Genomic DNA, 22,600 nt, shown 5'->3' with positions numbered 1-22,600 from the left:
AAATGATAACGTTACCTGTCAAGCAATATTTTCACAAGAGAAGTCACGTCTGCAATATTGTTTGCTCGGAATGTTTTCTCAGGCACAGTGGAATCTAATTTGGCATTGCTATGAAATTAGTGTTAGGCTGTTTCATTTATGTTTATTTAATGGAGTAACAAAAATAATCTTTTGTTGCAGATCGAGAATGTCCCGAATTAGAGCAACCTGAAATCGGAACAGTTCAAGTGTCTGGAAGACTCTTCGGTGACAAGTAAGTTTATTGGGGCCTTAGCCAAGTTGCAAACAATTACAAATTCAAATTCAATATTCAAAAATATTTATTTTTCAAAATTGGCTTACAAAGTTAGCGCTTTTTGAACGTCAAAAAAATTAAATTACATATTATGTAACTAGCTGTAAAACTACTACCACATCGGAATCTGTAACGCTGAGGGAAAGACGTGGCCAGAAAACCTCCCAGCACAGGGCCCTAGTCCTACTGTTTCATGTTTTCCTTTCTTTTCTTTTTTTTTTACGAAAAGTGACAGTTCTTTTTTGACAAGACTTAGGCAGCAGTTTGGCCCGACAAATATCCGCATTTACTGTCAAATTACAGAATTAATGTACTTAGTTGGACAAATGGGGAGTGCTGAGGGCTCTCACCCGGCACAAAATTTAAGATTTGAGGGTGCCCAGTTGGGCGCGAACCTCGACTCGGGGCGTCATCTGAGAGGAAGAATGCGTGCGGCGTGGTCCTCGCCGGCGTGGCCCCCGCCTGCGTGGTCGACGTTTTCTTAAATTTTGTACCGTATGAAAGCCTTCAGCGCTCCCCATTTGTGCGGCTAAGTAGTTAATGCCATCTGCAGCAAAGCAACAATAAGTCACGTCAAAAAAAAAATCGGGAAAGTTCCCAAAGTGGGCACATTCGGGGAATGGCACATGATTGCTTATGCCAAACCTATACACTTTATATTCTACTGGCATATATCAAACGCTGATACACATCGGCTGGGCCCAATGGGTAGGATCAAACAGCACATTGTCATTGCAGGGCAGTGTACTCGTGTCCCCACGGCTACCACGTCGTGGGGCTGCAGAGCCGAAGCTGCCAGGCGGACGGCATGTGGGCTGGCCAGCCACCGGCCTGCAAGCAAAACAGTAAGATCCTTTATTCTCTTCCAGGGTGTTAGTGATACCGTATCGAATACCAACGGCGATGATTCAGCTCGTGAGTTAATATCCAGTGGAATTATCCATCGCAAAGTTCGTGACTTCAGGACCCCGACACCGACCCCACCGGCGTGGTCGACGACTTCCCTCAATCAGCGCTTATCGCTATCGACCCACTAGGGTCGATTAATTCTTTCAAATATTTTTCCTCTCAGACGACGCCCTGAGCCGAGGTTCGAGCCCAACTGGGCACCCTCAGGCCTGTTGTCTTAAACGTTGTACCGAGTGAGAGCCTTCAGCGCTCCCCATTTGTCCGGCCAAGTAGTTAATGCCATCTGCGGCAAATCTACAATAAGTCACGTCAAATAAAAAAAAGTACATGACTTCTTTGTCATCATCTTCCTAGCATTATCCCGTTTTCACAGGTTTTACCGTATATATACACACAGGCGTGTAGTGTAGTGGTTTATCTAAAACTTTTTCATTCTGCCATAAGTAATTAAAACACATAATAACGGGTTCTTACCGCGTTTAAATGGGGATATGAGACTCCCGATATTTCGACACTGTTGCAAGTGCCATGATCACGGGATGACTGATGAGATTGGAGTGGAGTAGGTAGATCCATAATATTCTACCGGCAGTCATATCTGTCTACCCTCTTTCTTTGCCGCTTGTTTATGTTTAGAACCCGTTATTATGTGTTTTAATTATGATAATAACCGCGTAAACTTAAAACACTGCCATAAGTATTTTCAAAAACGCATTGGTGACTTATTCAAAACGAAATTTTGCTACTTGGGTAATGTATGTATGAGTGTTAAATAAATAAGTGTACATCTCTGCACTGTAGAAAGCAGTACGGAGTGTGGAGGGACATTCCTCTCCTCACTTCCGACAGTTGATGTATGAGCTTCCTTACGCTAGTTAGACCTCTACAATTCATTCTACGACTACATTTTACGTTGGAAAGTTTCTAAAGTAAAACTTTGGTTAAGTTGGTATTTCTTAACATAACATAACAAATACTTTATTGCACAAACAGGAAAATAGAAAATACAAAACAAAAGAGAAATAGAACGAGTGCAATAGGCGGCCTTATTGCTAAATATCAATCTCTTCCAGGCAATCTTTAAGTATAGGAAATATTTAATATTAATGTAATATAGCGGGATAGTAGCTTCTATGCTGTTCTGGGAGCAAATAAAAAACATAGAAAACGTTCAGCTGCTTGTCTTCCCGGGCATGTCGTAAAAACATGATGGACTAATGTTATGGGCGATAGGCTGATCCCTTATCACCATAAGGTTCATTATATCCATCTTAGGACTTCGTATCAACAGTGGCTGCAAGTTGTCTTTGATTACTTGTGGCTCTGCCGACCCCATTAGGGATTACGGGCGTGAGTTTATGTATGTATGTATAGCGGGATAGTGCAGCATGGGAATACTTGTACGTTTAAAAATAAATAAAAGATAAATACACTTACGAGTATATAAACTACATAATAATCAAACACACATTTGTACATAATCTTCATAGGGATTCGATAACAATAAAAAATTACATCATGAATTGAATGAAAGGGTCCGCTTACCTAACCTGAAAATTTGACAGGTCCGGTTTTTTACAGAAGCGACTGCCTGTCTGACCTTCCAACCCGCGAAGGGAAAACCAGCCCAATACAGGTTAGGTCACATCCGAAAATGCATTTCTCAAGAATGTGGGCTTTCTCACGATGTTTTCCTCAAAGTCAAAGTTACTTCTTTGTGTTTTTTGAAATAAAGTATACTATGCATTGTATACTTTTGCGATGGAAAATCATGAGCTGAATCATCCTATTCAGAATTTGGTACGGTGTCTCTAACACCCTGTATTACGTCGTCTTCCCAAGTAAGTAAAATGTTTATTTTTCATATAAGAATACAAAAAATATTGGTACAATAAAAACCGCACTAGACCAACTCCTCGGTTTCTCTGTGGGAGTGGAGTTTGCTTAAAGTTAATATGTTTTAAAATACTTACAGTTAACTTGTATCTAAGAGATCTTTTGTAAAGATCTACTGAATGTATTTATATTGCACTCCTGACGTATGTCGACCTTCACCAACCCGCATTGGAGCAGCGTGGTGGAGTATGCTCCATACCCCCTCCGGTTGATTGAGGGGAAGCCTGTGCCCAGCAGTGGGACGTATATAGGCTGTTTATATTACTCAAGAAACGACGTAAATTCAAAAATGTTACATTGACCTTCAACAAGTTTATCGATGATAATTACGTTGAATAAATAATTATTTCTTCCAACCTTCCAGTCTACTGTCTGCAACCACCAACGATCGAGCACGCTCGCCACTCCGCCCTTCCCGAACAAGCGACGTTCGACCTGGACGCGACGGTGCAGTACAACTGCCACACTGGATACGTCACTAACGGCTTCCCTCGGGCCAAGTGTCTGGCTATAGAGAAGCAGGCGTCCTGGTACGGTCCCGACATCAGCTGCGAACGTGAGTATTTTTGGAGCGTCAAAATCAAACATAAGGCGATGTATAGAAGTGTTCAGTCATAAGCAATATAATGTACCCACTTTAGGACTCTGTCGCACTAACATATTTGACATTTGGTGAGACTTACAGTTCAATTTGTCAAAAAAGTTAATGTGACATGGTACCAAAGTGTATACATATTAATGCTCGTGACCGTTCATGCAAGACCGTTGGCACGCGAGTTTTATACAGAGGGTTAGTGGCATCGGAACGGCCTCTGTGGCCCAGTGGTTGAGCGTTGGGCTCACGATCCGGGGGCTCCGGGTTCGAATCCCGGTGGGGACATCACAAAAATCACTTTGTGATCCCTAGTTTGGTCAGGACATTACAGGCTGATCACCTGATGGTCCGAAAGTAAGATGATCCGTGCTTCGGAAGGCACGTTAAGCCGTTGGTCCCGGTTACTACTTACCGGTGCAAGAGTAGTCGTTACATGAGCCATGTCAGCGGTTCAGTGATAACCCTGACACCAGGGTTGACAAGATTGGTACTCCACCTCACAATCCACATGATAAGAAGAAGAAGATCATAACGAAAATTTTGAGGGATGATTCAGACCATGATTTTGAGTTGATATCAAGTGGAATTTTCCGTCGCAAAAGTATAGAAGAAGAAAAGAAAATGGGTTACTATTGAGGCTCCTGACATGCATAAGCACGAAGCACGGATCATCATACTCTCGGACAATCATGATCAGGTCGGTCAGTAGATAGATCAGAGTCAAGCCATCTAGTGAGGTAGCCGCAAATGTGCGGTTACTCCAAACGAGCCGTTGTAAACACCGAATCATCTGCTTTATTTTTTTTATCCATTTATTCAAAGAGGTATTACATTTTTACGTGAAAATAGTCTCGCCAAACAGCAGATGCAGTTTGTTGGCAAACATGCACTCGTTACTTCAGCCTAATTATAATACCTGCCTATAAGCGTAATATTAAGGCAAAGGTGTGTCTGTGACCTCCGAATACTAGTGGGCAGCATTACAGGTCACTGCCCACTCAACAAACATCTATTTAATTTAGAGATAACGGACAGCCCACTTTGTTGAGGCTGTCTGGATGCAGAAGAAACTGCCCCCATCTAATCCTGGAATGCACGGGAGTGTCAGCACAACGGGTAAAAATCCTCAAAGGAATGGGGTCGCTCCGCGAAGCCTGTGAGAGCCCCAGGAGGCTTCTGAGCTTCTGGAAGGAGTTAAGTTGTCTTACGTAGTCAACAATAGCACGCATAATGGGCCATCTTAGAGTCTAAATGCGGAAAACAGAGCCCACTAACTAACTAACTAATGCAAAGATGTCCAAAATAAAGATATTATTTTTTCCATATATGTGTGCTCATCCTTCCAGCGAGGTCCTGCGGGGAGCCAGGAGACGTCCCCCACGGCTGGGTAACAGCTGATTGCCACACCTTCGGATGCCGTGCCGTGGTCCAGTGTGGGCAAGGGTTCGAACTGGTGGGCAAGGCAGAACGATACTGCCAAGCCGACGGGGCCTGGGCGCCGAAAGAACTTCCCACCTGTGTCCGTAAGTACAATTTTCTTTTTGAGTTTTTTTTTTCTAGTGGTGATGAGTCTGAAGGTGAAACTCTCATGTAGTTTTAGAGGGTTTTTAGGAAGTTTTTTTTAATTAATTTGAAAAATCCCCGTGTGATATCATTTTTGGTACATCAAAAGTAAAATCCGTTCGTCGCTTTGCAAAAGCAACTACGTCATTAATTCGCGTTTGATAAGTAAGTAAGTTGGAAACTATAACTCACTGTCTTTTAAAAAAATAATAATGAAAGGTAAAAAAGAAACAAAACCAACGCTAAATTGTTTGAAACTTGACTGAGGTCCGTATAAGTCTGTATAGGTCCGTAAAGGTCTGTATAGGTTCCTATAGAATCACGATGATTAAGTATAAAAAAAAAACAGAAAAATGTAAAAAATGTCTTCATAGAAAGAAAGAAAGAAAATATTTATTTCCATATTGGACGCCACATTTACAAACTTACATTACAGAAATAAAAACATAGAAAAAAAAACAAAGACAAAAAGACAAATAATACAGACATTAAATACACAATGGAGGCGCCCAAAATAAAAAAAGGATCTCCCTCAGCATAATGCCGTGACACGTGCTTAGCACGGACCGCGGCGCTGGTATTATGGGAGACCTATCGAACGTGATAGGTGTAGCTGAAGAACGGCATAGCTGAAGATTCCTTCAACTTCATAAAAAAAAAACAATTTGAGAAGCATGATGAATTTCTAAATTCAATCAAAATCATAACAAAACTGAATGCTATTACTTTGGATTAGGATTCTATAGTCGGAATAACCCATTTATCTTACCCCAAATAAGATCCATCTTTTAGAAAATCCATTAGTAACCAATTGCTCATGTTTAATAATATCTCCGATCCATCTTGTCAAAACAAATATTGTTTAAAAAAAAAACAATTTGAGAAGCATGATGAATTTCTAAATTCAATCAAAATCATAACAAAACTGAATGCTATTACTTTGGATTAGGATTCTATAGTCGGAATAACCCATTTATCTTACCCCAAATAAGATCCATCTTTTAGAAAATCCATTAGTAACCAATTGCTCATGTTTAATAATATCTCCGATCCATCTTGTCAAAACAAATATTGTTTAGACATTAGGATCAAAACTGAAATAGAAATATCTAAATAATAAATAACAAAAAACCCAAAATGGATAACGACATGACAAGAACGTAATAAGTATTAAGGTTTTGTTACACAATATACAGGATGTTGGTGACATCGTAACGAAAACTTTGAGATATGAGACCATCATTCTGAGTTGATATCAAGTGGAATTTTCCATCGCAAAAGTATGGAAGAAGAAAAGAAGATGGGTTACTATTGAGGCTCCTGACTTGCATAAGAATAAGCGCGGATCATCTTGCATTCGGACAATTCAAAAAAAAAATCTAAAAATATTTATTTTTCAAAATTGGCTTACATACGAGTAGTCAGCGCTTTTTGAACGTCAAAAAATTAAATTACATATTATGTAACTAGCTGTAAAACTACTACCACATCGGAATCTGTAACGCTGAGGGAAAGACGTGGCCAGAAAACCTCCCAGCACAGGGCCCTAGTCCTACTGTTTCATGTTTTCCTTTCCAATCCAGTTTGTATTACATAATTTATAAACTTAAATACAATGGTATTCCAATTGCAGTCGGTGGAAGGAAAGTGAAAAATAAAGAGTTTATGTGACTTTATCACAGAAACAGTGTTTGATGTACTCCCTGGCAGAAGCAGGCCTGCAATCGTGATTAGGTTGGTCGGTCAGTAGATAGATCAGAATCAAGCCTATCTCCGTAGATAATTAGATAAAAGATTAGGTAGATGATTGAGGTTTAGGTTAATATTGTGTCTTATATTAGTATAAGTAATTAAGTAATTTCTAAATAATTTGTACGCGTATGTATGTCTATCTATATAATATTATACGTTGAAAGTCTCTCTTGTCACGTGGGTCAGCTGGAAGAAATCTCTTTGTTTAGAGATAAGCTTGCCTGTACTATCTGTTTTCTTTGTATGTTTCTTGTGTCTGTTTCATTGTGTACAAATAAATAAATAAATAAAATTGCAGTGGCCACCCATGACACATCCCCCCCCCCCACCCCTCTGGATCCGCCCATGTATTGAACTGAAATAAATAAAAAAATAACACTAACAGTTTCATGAATTTTCCGACAGGAAATTCCAGTTGATATCAACTCCTACTGAATCATCCAACAAGAAAAAAAAAGAAAAAAGAAAGATTCTATTCTTTTGAAAGATTCTATTCTATTCTATTCTATTCTGTTCTGTTCTGTTCTGTTCTGTTCTGTTCTGTTCTGTTCTGTTCTGTTCTGTTCTGTTCTGTTCTGTTCTGTTCTGTTCTGTTCTGTTCTGTTCTGTTCTGTTCTGTTCTGTTCTGTTCTGTTCTGTTCTGTTCTGTTCTGTTCTGTTCTGTTCTGTTCTGTTCTGTTCTGTTCTGTTCTGTTCTGTTCTGTTCTGTTCTGTTCTGTTCTGTTCTGTTCTGTTCTGTTCTGTTCTGTTCTGTTCTGTTCTGTTCTGTTCTGTTCTATTCTATTCTATTCTATTCTATTCTATTCTATTCTATTCTATTCTATTCTATTCTATTCTATTCTATTCTATTCTATTCTATTCTATTCATCCGCCTCAGTATTCGTTACGGTGTCACTAACACCCTGTATAAGCATCTACGCTGGACTATGAGCGAATAAAAAAACACAAAGGGTTGAGCTTTTTATTTTCCCGGATACGTCGTTAAAATTGACAGATATTTTTTTTATTGACGTGGCTTATTGTAGATTTGCAGCAGATGGCATTAACTATTTGGCCGGACAAATGGCGAACGCTGAATGCTCTTACCCTGTAATTAAAATTCACAGAAGCGTCGTGTTCTTTCTATCATACGGAACGGGCATCAGCCTGTCATCATGAAACCGTTTTTTATCAGGATTATCTTACCTGACCTGCAGATTTGACAGGTCCAGTTTTTTACAGAAGCGACTGCCTGTCTGACCTTCCAACCCGCGAACGGAATCAGCCCAATGCACGTTAGGTGACATACCTCCGAAACACATATCTCGGGAATGTTTGTTTCCACGCGATACTTCTTTCCTTCACCGCTGCACGTGATAGCCATCGAAACCCGGACATCAGCTCATTGCCCGTATATGAATATTTCATCATGTTAGAGAATATTTATTACACACGTATAAAGACAATTTTCCTGTAAGAACGTTTTTTTTAAATGAAGCTCTAATATAATAATATGCTTCACAATATAAGATGCTAATAAGCAATTTAAGAGCTGCGCTCTTGTCGGTGGAGTAATCGCCATTCCTCTCTTCTTCCCGCCAAAACCTTCACCTCCCGATACGACACGACCTGCACCTTCTCTTTTTTAGAGTTTTTTTTTAGAGCGCAGCTCTTAAGTAGAGAGAGAGAGAGAGAGAGAGAGAATAAGCAATTTATCTTTAACCTACATCACCACATCACCAGCCCATTAACGTCCCCACTGTTGGGGCACGGGCCTTCCCTATGGATGGATAGGGAGATCGGGCCTTAAACCACCACGCGGGCCCACTGCGGATTGGTGGTTATTAACGACTGCTAATGCAGCCGGGACCAACGGCTTTACGTGCCTTCCGAAGCACGGAGGAGCTCGAGATGAAAACTTTTTTTTTGTGGTCAACCTTTGCGAAAGTTGCTTAACTTCAACAATCGCAGACCGAGCGCGTTTACCGCTGCGCCACCGAGCTCCTCAAAGTAAAATATGATCTATTATGTTCCTACTTCCAACCTAATTGATTCGCTCCGTCCTTTGTAACGTCCTTTGAAAATATAGTATAATATTTCTGTCAAACCACAATACTCGTTTTATATTAAACTGGCGCAGAGGCAATAAATCATGTCTCTTTGTGTTTCGGACTTGTCCAGAAAATTGATAAGTATATTGTCCCTTTTTGGTAGATTTCCTTCCAAATAATGTGTATAGACATTTAGAATAATTTAGACTTGCATATCTTTATGCCTATAAGAATTGAGATACCGGGACAAAATGGTTTGATTTAGTGAGACGTCGAACCTAATGGTAAAATGATAGAGGCCAGAAAATTTAGGTCAATATTAAATGACAAAATCACTAAAAACAATTGCCGAAGCCGGACTGCTTCTACCCCAACCGAATTTACCAGTTTTAAGACAATGTAAAAAAGGAAGATAGGAATGCATGGAAATAACCACCAGCCGGGTCTGCATGATCCCGCGCCGCGCGGGACGCGAATTATATAGAGAGCTTCAACCAATAAACGATACGAATGCTATCTGCGTAGATGGACGTCAAACGGCTATTGGGCGAAGGCTTCGATATAATTAAGTTTACCGTGCAGAACCAACTGAGAACCAATATTAGACAACCAAATTACTGAAATTGTATTTATGATTTGTTTATTTTATGGACATCTAGGGCCCTGTGCCTTAGGCTTTTCTTGCAGCTATGTTTTCTATACAGGTAGTTTTAGACGGATGTGACGTTCTACAAAAAAAACATTTAAATAAGAAGTGGAGAGTTGCCGTTCTGTACGTAGTATTATTCCTTATTCTATGGCTTAGGCGTCTGTCATCGTTGAAAGTGTATATGAGGCATGCAATACACTGTTTCACCTCCAGACTCATCACCCGCCTATGAAAGTGTTTAACCTTCGCGTTCTGGCATTGCTTCGTGACAATGTAGTTGCCGATTTCGATGTCGTCTCATCTTGGAATGTGCATGGTTTCGACTCTTGTCGTTTTTGACGTGTGGCCTACCTTACGGCTGCGGCACTGGTGTTAAAATACTCGTGGTAGACTGAAAATTAATCTAAACTAACAAAATTAAGGAGAAAATAACTTTATACATAATTATTGTATTTTCATTCCAAGATTGAAACTAAAGTTTCAAGATTGAACCAGGTCACAAGATTGAAAATAATGTTTCAAGATTGAAACTGTACTTATATTTTATTTTATTTTTATTTATTCCGTGATTCCATCATACGGTAAATCTCAACTTTAACGTAATAATCTTGCAAGCTGTTTCAATCTTGCGAACTATTAACATCTTTCATCTTGATTCAAAAGTGTCAAGCAGTTCCCCACCAAACTTTATCAGGGTTTCGATTGGAATGATAAAAGTTAAATTATTACATAAAAGATAAATCTTTTTTTTCCTAAATAATACTGGTTTTGTCTACCACGAGTATTTGAAGGCAGTCCAGCCGATGATTAGTTGGCATGGCGCTTGACCTCTGGCGATTATCATGGCTATCGTTTGAGCAATACCATTGTCATGATGCAATAATTACGGATTTCCCACTTGATGGAATATATTCAAATTCGAAGACTTATTGCAAAGTAATGCCAATTTAGTCTTGACTCTTGATTATACGATTGTTTATATTAGGGTGTAAATAGTAGTGTGTTGTAGTCAAAAGAACAAGGGTCCTACCGAATGTGAGGGATTATTGCTGTCTCAGACATTTTTTACTGTATTATATTTTGAAAGTTTCTTTAAAAAGTTTTATTTATTTAAATTCTGATTAATACAATTTAGGTAGCTTTAGTAAATTATTCCAATTTCCACAAGTGGGATTTCCTTCAAAACAATTAGACATTAAAATTTTAAAAATTAAACATCTTTTTTTCTCCTTTTCTGCTGCCTCAGACGGAGAGGAGAAGGGGACAGTTTGAATCAATCCATAGAACACGTTATTAATATACTATAGAATTGTTGTTCTATTCAAATTCTATACAATTAGTAACTTCTTCGTCGTGATAGACAAATTTTTCTATGGCCATGATAAGTAAAATATTACTGCCTATTATTAGATGAATATTCATAGATTCACTTCGCAATAGCTTTGGAGAAATTAGAATAATACAAAAACATAATTTATTCCTCCAGTCCTCCTGTTAATTCCATTAATATTACACTTGCAAGCGAAAAATCTTTGAATAAATTCCATTCAATCACTTAGCAGTGAATTATAAATTATATTTAGAGCACTATATTTCCAATAACAATAGTTTTTCTTCAAAGCAGTTGCGTAGTAATAGGTTTAGATGGTTTATAAACTTTGTCTGTCTCATTTTAAGCTGCTTTCCAGATTGAACTCCATTCAATCGAGCTATAAATGATTCAATCTCGGGAGCGCTTTCAATCGAGCCCTAAATAAGTAGTGAAAGCTTTAACTCAATGTTGAACGTGCAAGAATTTATTGTAAAGAATTTCTTAAAAATCTGTCTTATACTGTGTAGTGAAATAAAAATATAAATAAAAAATACTGTTTTATTTATGCATGGCGTGCTTTTTCGATTCTTGCATGGTTTTTATGACAAATGTATGTGATATATTTTCCCTGATCAATAAATTGTAAATCTTTTTGAATAAGTTCTAATGTCCCTAACGTAAAACAGACAGGCGTTTACACCATTCTAGTTGTTGGAAAATATTAAATTGAAATGTCGTAAACACCGAGTATACTTAATATATTAATTAATCTTCAGATTGCAGTACCTTTCACTTAAACACGCAGTCAACTACACATCAATTCATCAATAATAATTCTACGTTCAAACAATTTAACAAAATTAATTTAGTTCAATGCGTTCAAACTATCGTAAATTGGATAAAAATAACACACTAGCAACAGCTGATATTTTATTCTTTGATTTTGTAATTGAAAAGTATAAAAACACAAACACTACCAATCATGTAAACCTGTAGAGTCACACACAGATTACGATCAAACAAACAGATCCTCACGAGCAACGCCATCTCTCGCCTTAGACCAGAACTAACGCGACGTGTGTCGCCATCTAGTGGTTACACAGGTGCAGTGTCCGCCGCCAGAAGCGCCTCGCCACGGGAAAGCGGTCTACACATCGTGCGCTTACAACTCGGTAGTCTCGTATGAATGTAAATACGGCTACAGGCTTGTGGGTGACGCTACGAGAAGATGCGGCGCGGACAAGAAGTGGTCTGGCACTCAACCTATGTGCAAAGGTCAGTGACTTCTACAGCTGCTCAAATTATTTTTACCCAAGAATATCTGTGTTTTGTTTTTTAATTTATTTATAAACAAAATTACATACATATACACTTTAATACTATCACCAAACTACAACCGTAGTTTGTTGGCATCGCGCTAATTCCCTAATTTTGTTTAAGTACCAGCATTTACCACAACTACCCTCCATCTCTTAAGAGATGGCGTTATTAACTAAATTCAAGAAGGAGGATTTCTATGGCAATAATAAGGAATTGTATCTACTCCAAAAGTAAAGGACGTTACAGCAATGTCAACATACAGTTATTTTAAACCATGTACAAGATGTCTTCAGACTACTTGTTCTGTCCATCCCTTTAGAGATCGCCTTCATGAGTTTATCTTTTTTATGATGGCCCCCAGTAGGTCACTGCAGACTTATTACCACTCACTTATAAATCGGTTTACTCTAGTATACGTGCGTAACTAATTGGCTATAAATTCTGTTACAAAAAGTATTCAAAAGTAAAGCTGTCTGATTGCTTAGATCGCAATCGAAAATTGCGCAAACTCTGTTAAGTATTTGTAATTATCGATTTATTTTGTTTTTGAACCTAAATACTTTAAGAGTTAATTGAAAGCAATATTGCAATTTGACATTGCGCATATAAAAGTGCCCATTGCAAACCTCTGTCAAATAGCAATATTGCTTTTTTAGATGAATTGCGTTGATGTGACATTTTTAACCACCCTGATTTTCTTACAGCAAATTAGATACTTACCTATAACTTGATCAGCGAACTGAGGATTCTGAAATCGATTTGTTTGTCCACCAAAGCAGTGGGGTAGCCGAAAGTATTTTATCTATATACCCTCCGATCACCTGATTGTCCGAAAGTGAGATGATCCGTGCTTCGGAAGGCACGTTAAGCCGTTAGTCCCAGTTACTATTTACTGATGTAAGTGAGTAATCATTACATGAGCCATGTGATGGGCCTTTGGCGGCTCAATCATAACCCTGACACTAGGGTTGATGAGGCTGGTGTTCCACCACCAACCCTTCTTATCGTATAAGAAGAAAAATTGACAATGAGGAGAGCTGTACTCAGAAGTTGTATGAACAAACGGTCCAGTCTCATATGTCCAACTAGACACAGAGGGGGCTTACTAATTTCTTGTTTACCTTTTTAAAGTATATTCTTGTTGTGGTATGGTCACCAGAAATCAACTGTGGTCATCCCGGGCAACTCTGGAACGGTTGGTTGGAGAACATATCCTCTGGGACCGGTCTTGGCGCGTCCATCATCTTCCGTTGCCAGGATGGCATGAAGATGGAGGGCAATGGCTCTGCCATCTGCCAGAGTGATGGCACTTGGAGCCACCCGCTGCCTCAGTGTTTAGGTCGGTATTATTATTTTTTTATTCACAGGATTTCGTTTGCTCACAACACTATAAATCACAATAGTAACCCTGACACCAGGTTTGATGAGGTGGGCACTGACTTTACAACCCACACGGGAGAACAGGACTTACAAGGGGCAATGTATACGTTTTTACCATAAGATTCCCATTGATATTCAGAATTTACCTTTGAACTGTTTTAAGACAGTTTTAATGTAAACTATAACTCCAAACAAAAGCACTATCACGCTATGCGTAGAAGCGATGAAAACATTGTTTTCTTTAAGCTTAGTGAATTTTATACTTGGTTTGGCGCCAACATAATGTTCAACTACATCTACATCTTTACGTCTTATTCTAAACGTTTTTCTTATACTGTATTAAGTATTAATAAGTCTTATTATAAAGGATGCCTTAAGGATAACTTGTAATACCTATCTAATTGGTTCCCCAAGAGCTTAGGCTTAGCCTAGTTTGGCGATCCCTGTTTAATTAACCATTGTTGCTATCTGTATTTTTGTAATTGCACTTGTTTTATTATGTGTAACTATTGTCATTTTTTTGTTGTATGTTTGTGCAATAAAGATTATAATAATTATTATTAACTTCTTTTTTTGTAGCTCCATGCGTAGTCCCCCACGTTTCTCAAGGTCGAGTGGTGCTGATGGAGAACAAGACTGGCGAAAACGAGACTGTTGAGGGTAACACGCAAATCGTGGGCAGCTCTTCAATGGTGCAGCATGGTGAGTATTGTTTGACTCTGGCCTCTGAGAATACTCTGATAAATGAGCTTCTGATCCCACCAGTATTGCTCATGGCAGCCAACATGTTAAGCTGGTACTAGCCCTCATTTACGATTACTTCCGCAAAAACAAACAAGTCGTTGGTACCGGCAATTTGAGTGCGGCAGATGTGGATTGGAGAACACAAACTCAAGTAGTGCTTGAGTAAGTATACGTAAACGTTACATGAGGTGGTAATCCACATCACAATCCACATGATTGAAGAAGACTTCCGCATAATTTAAAAATGTTTTTTAGGGAAATTCATCACTAATTTAAAAGCCACGCTTTTATAATTATATATCTTCATCTCCATAATCTTACTCCAGGGGAAGTGATCATCGTGGACTGCGAGGAGAACTACGAGTTTCCATCCACCAACGCGGCAGTAACTTGCAACAACGGAACTTGGACTCAGATCCCCAGATGTCAACCAGCCAGGTACTTGCTTTTTTGGAAATTATTATATTATATTCAACCATAATCCTACATAAAAGCAAAAATTCATCTAAAAAGCAAAATTGCGATTTGATACACTTCTCATCAAAAAAATCGAAACACTTCCGTTTTCATTGTTTCTGTCCGAATTTAACACAAAAAAGAATTCATACGATGAAAAAAAATACATAAATGGCAGTTTGGCCATTATAGCTGGCAGTTTGGCCATTACAGTAATAAGCGAAAATTCTAAATTCAAAATTAGAATTTCATTTGTTTATCTTATAAACGAAATGAATCACTGTTTTGAGACAAATGTGTGTTTAGGGTTGGAGTACATTTAGCGTTTAAAAACTAAAAATTGGCGCCTATCCTTAAACTTTTTGTTTTTTATTTCAATACTGTGACTTTGGGACGTCTGAAAAAAGGTTTTTTTCTAAAACGTATGGATACTTCGCCCACAGAAGCCGCCCAAGTTGTGGCATTGCTGGATTCTGGCCTTAGTCAGCGTGTTGTGGCTGCAAGACTGCATCTAAGCCTGTCATCTGTTCATAGAGTCTATAAACGTTATCGGGAGACTGGTTTGTTCACGCGCCGTTCAGGATCTGGCAGGAATCGGGTCACTTCTGAGCGAGATGATCGATTTATTGTAACAACTTCTTTAAGAAATCGACGCCTTAACGCTTTTCAACTGCAGCAGCGGCTTCGTGTTGTACGAAGGGTGGCTGTAAGTGACTCTACAATTAGAAGAAGGTTGAAGGATCGTAGACTGGTACCGCATAAGCCAGCAAATGGGCCGAAATTAACTGCAGACCATCGAAGAGCGCGCCTTAAGTTTGCACGTGAGCACCTAAATTGGTCATACCTACAGTGGAGCAAAGTTCTCTTTTCTGATGAGTGTAAAATTATGCTGTATGGTAACGACGGAAGGAACAAGGTCTACAGAAGAGACGGAGAACGCTATGCACAATGTTGCATTGAAGAAAAGGTCAGCTATGGTGGCGGTTCGTGGACGGTTTGGGGAGGAATCAGCGCCGACGGTAAGACAGAGCTTGCTTTCGTGTCTGGGCCACGTCTGCCTGCACTAAACTGTCATCAGTACGTCGAAGAGTGTCTCGAGCCTCATGTGATGCCCTATGCACATTTTATTGGCAACGGCTTCATATTCATGCACGACAATGCTAGGGCTCACACCGCGGGCGTCGTACGAGATTATCTTAACGAAGTCGATCGCCAGCAAGAAGCCCGGACATGAATCCCATTGAACATCTGTGGGATGAATTAAAGAGACGAATTCGAGCAAGAGATCCTGCCCCAGAAACACTTAGCCAGCTGCAAGATGCAATCCAAGAGGAATGGGACAATATACCACAGCATGTGATCGTGACTCTCATCCGATCGATGAAGAACCGTATGGAAGCAGTAATTAGAGCTCGGGGAGGGAATACAAGTTATTAAATAAACGTTTTTTAGCTTTTTTTTTCATTTACGTGTGTTGTTTTATCCATTTCCTTTATACTCCATACGGAATAAAAATGACTCATTTAACAAAATACGAAACCTATGAAAAATTCATTTAAATTTAGAACATTAACATTAAGATTTGATAAGCTCATATTACTCACTATTAAACGGCATTTAACATTTATTCCTAAATGTACACATTTTTCTGATAATCCTGACAAAACGTAAACTTGCAAGGTGTTTCGATTTTTTTGATGAGAAGTGTATTTGCGCATATAGAAATAAGTGCCCAATGTCAAGAAATGTCAAATAGCACCGTTTTTAGATGAATTGCTTTGATATGGCTTTTTTAACCCCCTTGACCTCATCTGAAACAATCTAATCTAGTCAATGAAGCAAGATCTTCCTAACTAACGTCTTATTTATCAGGGACAAGTCGGATATTGATAATTTTTCATTTGTAAGGGTATTTTTTATATTATTTAAAATCAAACCTATGAAGAAAACATTTTGTCTCAGGCGGGTTTTGAACCGACAGCTCTTGCCAGGAGTGGCGTGTTACCCATTACATCAATTTTTAATCAATTTCATCCATTTTTAAATCTATGACGTCAGAATAATAGAAGAGGAAGAATAGATCTACGATTATAGACTAGGAAAAGGTTCTAAGAATATCTTCAGCAGAATTTGAGTCATTGACTTGTAACTAGCCATAGCTGAAAAACTGGAAATCCGCGGAAGTCCGTGGTGCTCTATGGTCGCAAGCCAAAACAATTCCAATAGGTACCCAAGACAATAAAAAACAAAAAGGGCAATAGAACTATTGTAAACTTTTCCCTAACACATCGCTATTCTGGCAAATTTCAGGTGCAAAAAGATGCCAAGGAATCCCCGCAATGGAATGGTGATAGCTCCGAAGACGGAACACGGGATGAAGGCGCGGTTCCGTTGCAAGGACGGCTTCGAGCTCAAAGGAAACCCTATTGTTGTCTGTTCTTTCGGAAACTGGAGCGGGGAAACACCCAAGTGTGAAGAAGGTAATATTCGAGAATTGCTTTTTTAGATGAATTTCTTCGATCCTGACACACTTCTCTTGCTTCCTCCACATTCATCAATCGCTTCATACACGCACGCCGGTTCAGAGTAGATCGTAACGTACAGCTTTTTAAGCCCACAGAATATCTACAGGCGATGTCCTTTTTTTCCTTCTCATATACCTACCTATTTCTACCTCAGACATCTACTGCACTTCTCAAAAAATCCACCTCTGACAAATTCGGGCACAAATATATCTATCACTAACTGCATTTCCTCACTGCACGGTAATGGACAACCTTTGCTCCAAGAACAACTCGGTATGAGGGCCATCTCCGTATATACCGGCTAAACGAGAAATAGGCGTTTAAAATTCTTTCAAGTCCCATTTTGTTACTTTGCACTTTAAATTGTGTGTTTTCTCTTTTGCAGTATTCTGTCCATTCCCTGGTTACGTTGAAAATGGAAAAGTTCTTTTAGTTGGCAACATGGGATTGTACGATTATCGGCCGTATGTGAAAAAGGTAAGATCTTTTCAAACATCACTCTTCCATAACTTTTTTAAATGCAAATATTTACAGAATATTTAGTATTGTAGATTAATTTATCTTAAGTGCAGTTTTCACTAACATTGTCGAGTCGACTATCACAGACGGCGATACGGCTCATCACCTATCATGTTAGTCTAACAGAAAGCTCGGTGAGGTGTGGCAACTTATGGATGTACCTCTAAGTACTCCAATTGAGATATAACCGTAAGATTATGTTGTGTTTTTATTATGTGTATGTATATTATACATATATACTGGGTGTTAGTGACATCGTAACGAATACTGAGGGGGATGATTCAGACCATGATTCTGAGTTAAAGTCAAGTGGAATTTTCCGTCGCAAAATTCATGATTTTTTTTAGTATTTTTTTAATTATTTTCAATTCTATTCTTTTGCGATCGAAAATTCCACTTGATATTAACTCAGAATAATGAGCTAAATCAGCCCCCTCAGTATTCGTTACGATGTCACTTACACCCCGTACCAGTACATACAGGTAGCCATACAAGTAGGTATGGGTGTTAGTGACACCGTAACGAATACTGAGGGGGATGATTCAGACCATGATTCTGAGTTGATATTAAGTGGAATTTTCTGTCGGAAAATTCATGAAATTTTTTGTGTTTTTTTAAATTATTTTCCGTTCCATACTTTTGCGACGAAAAATTCCACTTGATATCAACTCAGAATCATTACCTGAATCATCCCTCAAAGTTTTCGTTACCATGTCACTAACACCCTGTATTATATTTCAGGTAGTGAACAACAAACAAATAATGTATGAATGTGAAAAAGGCTATGTTTTATCTGAGGGTCCACCTGGCGCCACCTGCGTTGGAGGGCACTGGAGTCCAAGAGAACTTCCTAAGTAAGTCTCCTATCACATACACGTTGCCCTCTACAAACTCCGTTAGCGCGTTTCAGGCCATCTATCAACGCCATCTATTGCATGTGGGCGGAACTAACTGGTCATTTAGTTGGGTCCGTCACAAGTACTTCTTCGTAATTCACTACTTTATAATGTGAATGACCAAAAATCCACGTTAACGAGCAATTAGCTTATTATTAGGGTTTATTAAAATTTACAACTGAATTAATTACTAATTTTGACCTGTTATAACATGACACGATATTTTGGAAATGTAAATTTTAATGTTGTTGATTTTAGAAAGTTTTATGTTTTGAGTGCATGCCAATTGTTTCTAGCTAAATTTGTATTATACTTTTTATTGTAAATTAATATTTGCACGCCTGCAAGCAGGCTGAATACACTAAGGACATACACATTACTTATGAAGACCATTGTACTGTGTTCATGCAAATAAACGATATATCTATCTATCATAATATAAAGAATAGGGAGGTCAATAAGGCCACTCATAAGGAATACATCTAAAAAGCAATATTGCAATTGGACATTTGCGCATATAAAAGTAATCGGGCAATGTCAATAAATGTCAAATAGCAATTATTGTTGTTTTAGATAAATTGCTTTAATATGGGCTTTTAATCCCTCATGTAAAATAATTCTAATGAATCCGTGTAATCAGTTTTCATACTAAATGCCCTGCTATGCTATTCTTTCAGATGCACTCTCTACCAACACCCTCGTATACGCTGGAGTCGTCGGCGTCGTTCCATAACAGACACTGAAATACGGCACAGACGGTCAGCTTACCTACGTCAATACTATAACAGCCTGAAACGTCAGCCTAACCCCACACAACAATACGTCGACCAACTCTACGACAAATACAACCATAACACAGACAAACCTACCCTCAGACACGCCAATTTCAAAATGATGAAGAAACTAGATACTGATATTGATGATGACGATATTCCCAATGATGGTATTGAAACCTCTGATGGCGAAAATTTCCCAACGGCTGTATATACTGTTTACAATGTCCACGGAGAGCCTATAGGTCATAGGTTTTATTCCTATCAACCTGCTTATGAACCTGAAGACGATGAAATAGTAGAACCTCATGAAGAAACTATAGAATATGAAAATTCCAATGATTTTGATGAACCACCTCACGTAACGGTACTTAAAGGAGGTCTATTCCCAGATCATGATTTGAAAGCCAATACAGCTCAAAGTATAAACATACTTAAACACGAATACTTTGAAAAATATGTTGATAAGAGGAGAAAGAGATTTTCTACTTCCAAAAATAGCGAAGAAAAGAAAGAAATTGATGTTGAGCTACAAGGCGCCGATAGTAACAATATCGAAGCAAGGGATAGTAGAAAAAAAGACTTAGATATTGAATTATTCGCAGAGGAGAGTAGAACTACCAAAACCGTTATTTCACCTACAAGTAAGCCTAGGATAAAACGAGGCATTAATATGGAAGAATATGATAGACAAATGTGGACACAGCAGCCAATAAAAGAATCGGAATTTGTTAATGAAGTTAACAATGATATGCTGAAAGTTATTCCTTTAGAAACGAAAGCTGAGCTTGTAAACGCCACAGAACATAAAGAAATGGTAGTAATACCATTACAGTACAATAACACAAACTCGACTGAAGTAAATAATATTTTTGATAGGAGAGATAAAAGGACTAGTAGAAAGACTGATCGGCTTAATCAAACTACTGCTACTATACCCAAAACGTAAGTATGGAATAAATACAGAAAGCCATATCGAAGCGATTAATTTGTTACTCTTCTTACATTGTTTACTCTCTAGATACCAAAACCCCGTCTCTGAGAGTTTCATACGAAAACAGTTAATGTAATTATTTTTTTGCTATTGAATTTCTTATAGAGGTCGAGAAAGTAAAGGCGGAAGAACACATCAAGACATAACTGAGTCGGGCGAAGAAGGACAAAGTACAGATAACAAAGAGGTTGTCGATGGTGTTAACAAATCTGACAATGGCAATACTACTGAGAGACAAGGAAAGAAGGGCAGACCTAAGAGCCCTTGTGAACCGATCGAAAGTGAACCTTACGTGAACATTGAGATTGTCAAGTTTGGAAGAGATCCAAACAACACTTTTAGCTCTGGTGAGTAGGTACTTTTTCGCTGACAAAGAAACATAATAATTAAATAACAATAAATGGGCATTTTTATATTAGTGATCAGCAGAATTCAATGTGTCTGTCTTGTGTTAGTCTAATTGTCTTTATTTGTTCTGTGTAAAATATAAGTTTAAAAACTAAAATCCGGCTGCGGAAAAATCAGGCCCTAAAAAATATGTAGCAAGAAAATATTGCTCTGAAATTCTTACCAGTAATGATGTTTAGGATATAGCCGTGGTCGAATACCAATGTGTCCTAAGAGTTTGTTTACTTACTTACCTTAAATTTTATGCATGGTAATTTTTACTTAGGTACCATCGTCCGAGTGGCCTGTGGTAAGGGATATGGCCTAAACTTGGAACCTAACACAACAGCCAAATGCGTCAGAGGTCGGTGGAAACCCGAAAAACCTAAGTGTGAAATCTGTGAGTACATTAAAAAAAAACAAGACAATCAAAGACAACCTAAGTGATATCGACGTAAGTTAAAAATTCGCTTGTGCTGCATTTTGGAATGAATCTCTCTCAATACCTTGTTATGCGCATGTATTTTTGCCCATCTTTTCCTAGCACTGCGCAATCCCTATGCAGATCATCCAACTGAGTAAAACGTACTCTGGGCATCCAATAATCAAATCATTTAGTATCTATCGAAGATACCAATACTAATATTGTTTTTAGACGTTAAATGTTGGTGTGCCAGTAGAACATTATCGATACAAAGTATTCATAATTCGGTACAGATAGATGCATTGACATTTCCAGAAGTATTTATGTGACTCAGTTTCTATCTTGACTTGACAGGTAGATATCCTATCATTCTATCGGCTAAAACTTCAATAAACTGACAAAAGTTGTCATTTACAACCAATCAAAATCGTAGGAATTTTGGTACAAACTAAATTTAGGCATCAGTAGGCCTTAGCCAAGTTACAGATTACGGAAAATGACAGTGACAGTGATAGAATATGTGTTGTTGTTGTTGTTGTTTAAATCCGCCTTATAAGCAGGAAAAGATCTGAGGAACATACAGCCTTGACTTTAGTCATTTAATCTTCGAAATTCACATTCAAAATACGCCTTGTCTTAAATTTTCAATTGGCATTGATGTGTCACTTTATTTAACACTGCCACTGTAGCTTTTCGAAATTATTTGCATTATGGCTAGCCCCCTGGTATAAAATTGTCATTCTTCTTCCAGTGCCCTGCCACGTACCGTCGACAGAATATGGAATCTACACAATGGCGGCCGACGCCACCAACCCGACGGCTGCCAACCCGTTAGGGTCAGGCGGCCCGGAAGAGAAGGAACTAAACGAAACAGACCCAGTGCCTAATGGTCAGGTTGTTCACTTCTCTTGTGAATATGGGTATGTATTATGTAAAGTTTTGAAGACTATAATACCAGAAGAATGGTAAAAACATCACGCACCGTTGGCAAATTGCGTTTTTGAATTCTTATTTTGCAGATACAACGTGCAAGGTCCTACTAACTTGCGCTGCTGGCTTGGAGAATGGGCGGTAACTAGCATGCCAGAATGTGTTGCAGGTACGATCAAATTGGATGGTTTGGATGATTTTATGCTAGCTCGGTGACCAATCCAGTTTTCACTAACACAATTAGCTCGACC

The 22,600-nt window shown here is 38.5% G+C and overlaps 1 protein-coding gene across 4 annotated transcripts in view; it reads left to right on the top strand.

Annotated features, from left to right (window-relative positions):
- Positions 1-22,600, top strand: part of LOC126376459 (uncharacterized) — a 181,746-nt gene that overhangs the window by 144,913 nt on the left and 14,233 nt on the right. For all 4 annotated transcript variants that reach the window (XM_050023830.1, XM_050023829.1, XM_050023828.1 and 1 more), the window contains 16 exons: positions 181-253; positions 1,034-1,140; positions 3,465-3,656; positions 5,042-5,218; positions 12,094-12,276; positions 13,481-13,660; positions 14,281-14,403; positions 14,772-14,883; positions 17,212-17,381; positions 17,812-17,903; positions 18,687-18,799; positions 19,519-20,559; positions 20,714-20,955; positions 21,282-21,395; positions 22,171-22,339; positions 22,439-22,518. In XM_050023830.1, coding sequence (XP_049879787.1) covers positions 181-253; positions 1,034-1,140; positions 3,465-3,656; positions 5,042-5,218; positions 12,094-12,276; positions 13,481-13,660; positions 14,281-14,403; positions 14,772-14,883; positions 17,212-17,381; positions 17,812-17,903; positions 18,687-18,799; positions 19,519-20,559; positions 20,714-20,955; positions 21,282-21,395; positions 22,171-22,339; positions 22,439-22,518 — 3,168 coding nt within the window. The remainder of the gene's footprint in view (positions 1-180; positions 254-1,033; positions 1,141-3,464; positions 3,657-5,041; positions 5,219-12,093; positions 12,277-13,480; positions 13,661-14,280; positions 14,404-14,771; positions 14,884-17,211; positions 17,382-17,811; positions 17,904-18,686; positions 18,800-19,518; positions 20,560-20,713; positions 20,956-21,281; positions 21,396-22,170; positions 22,340-22,438; positions 22,519-22,600) is intronic.

This window comes from Pectinophora gossypiella, chromosome 21 (genome assembly GCF_024362695.1).
Source record: "Pectinophora gossypiella chromosome 21, ilPecGoss1.1, whole genome shotgun sequence".
Taxonomy (NCBI): domain Eukaryota; kingdom Metazoa; phylum Arthropoda; class Insecta; order Lepidoptera; family Gelechiidae; genus Pectinophora; species Pectinophora gossypiella.
Note: the sequence above shows the minus strand (reverse complement) of the source record. Positions and strands in the feature narration are given on the sequence as shown.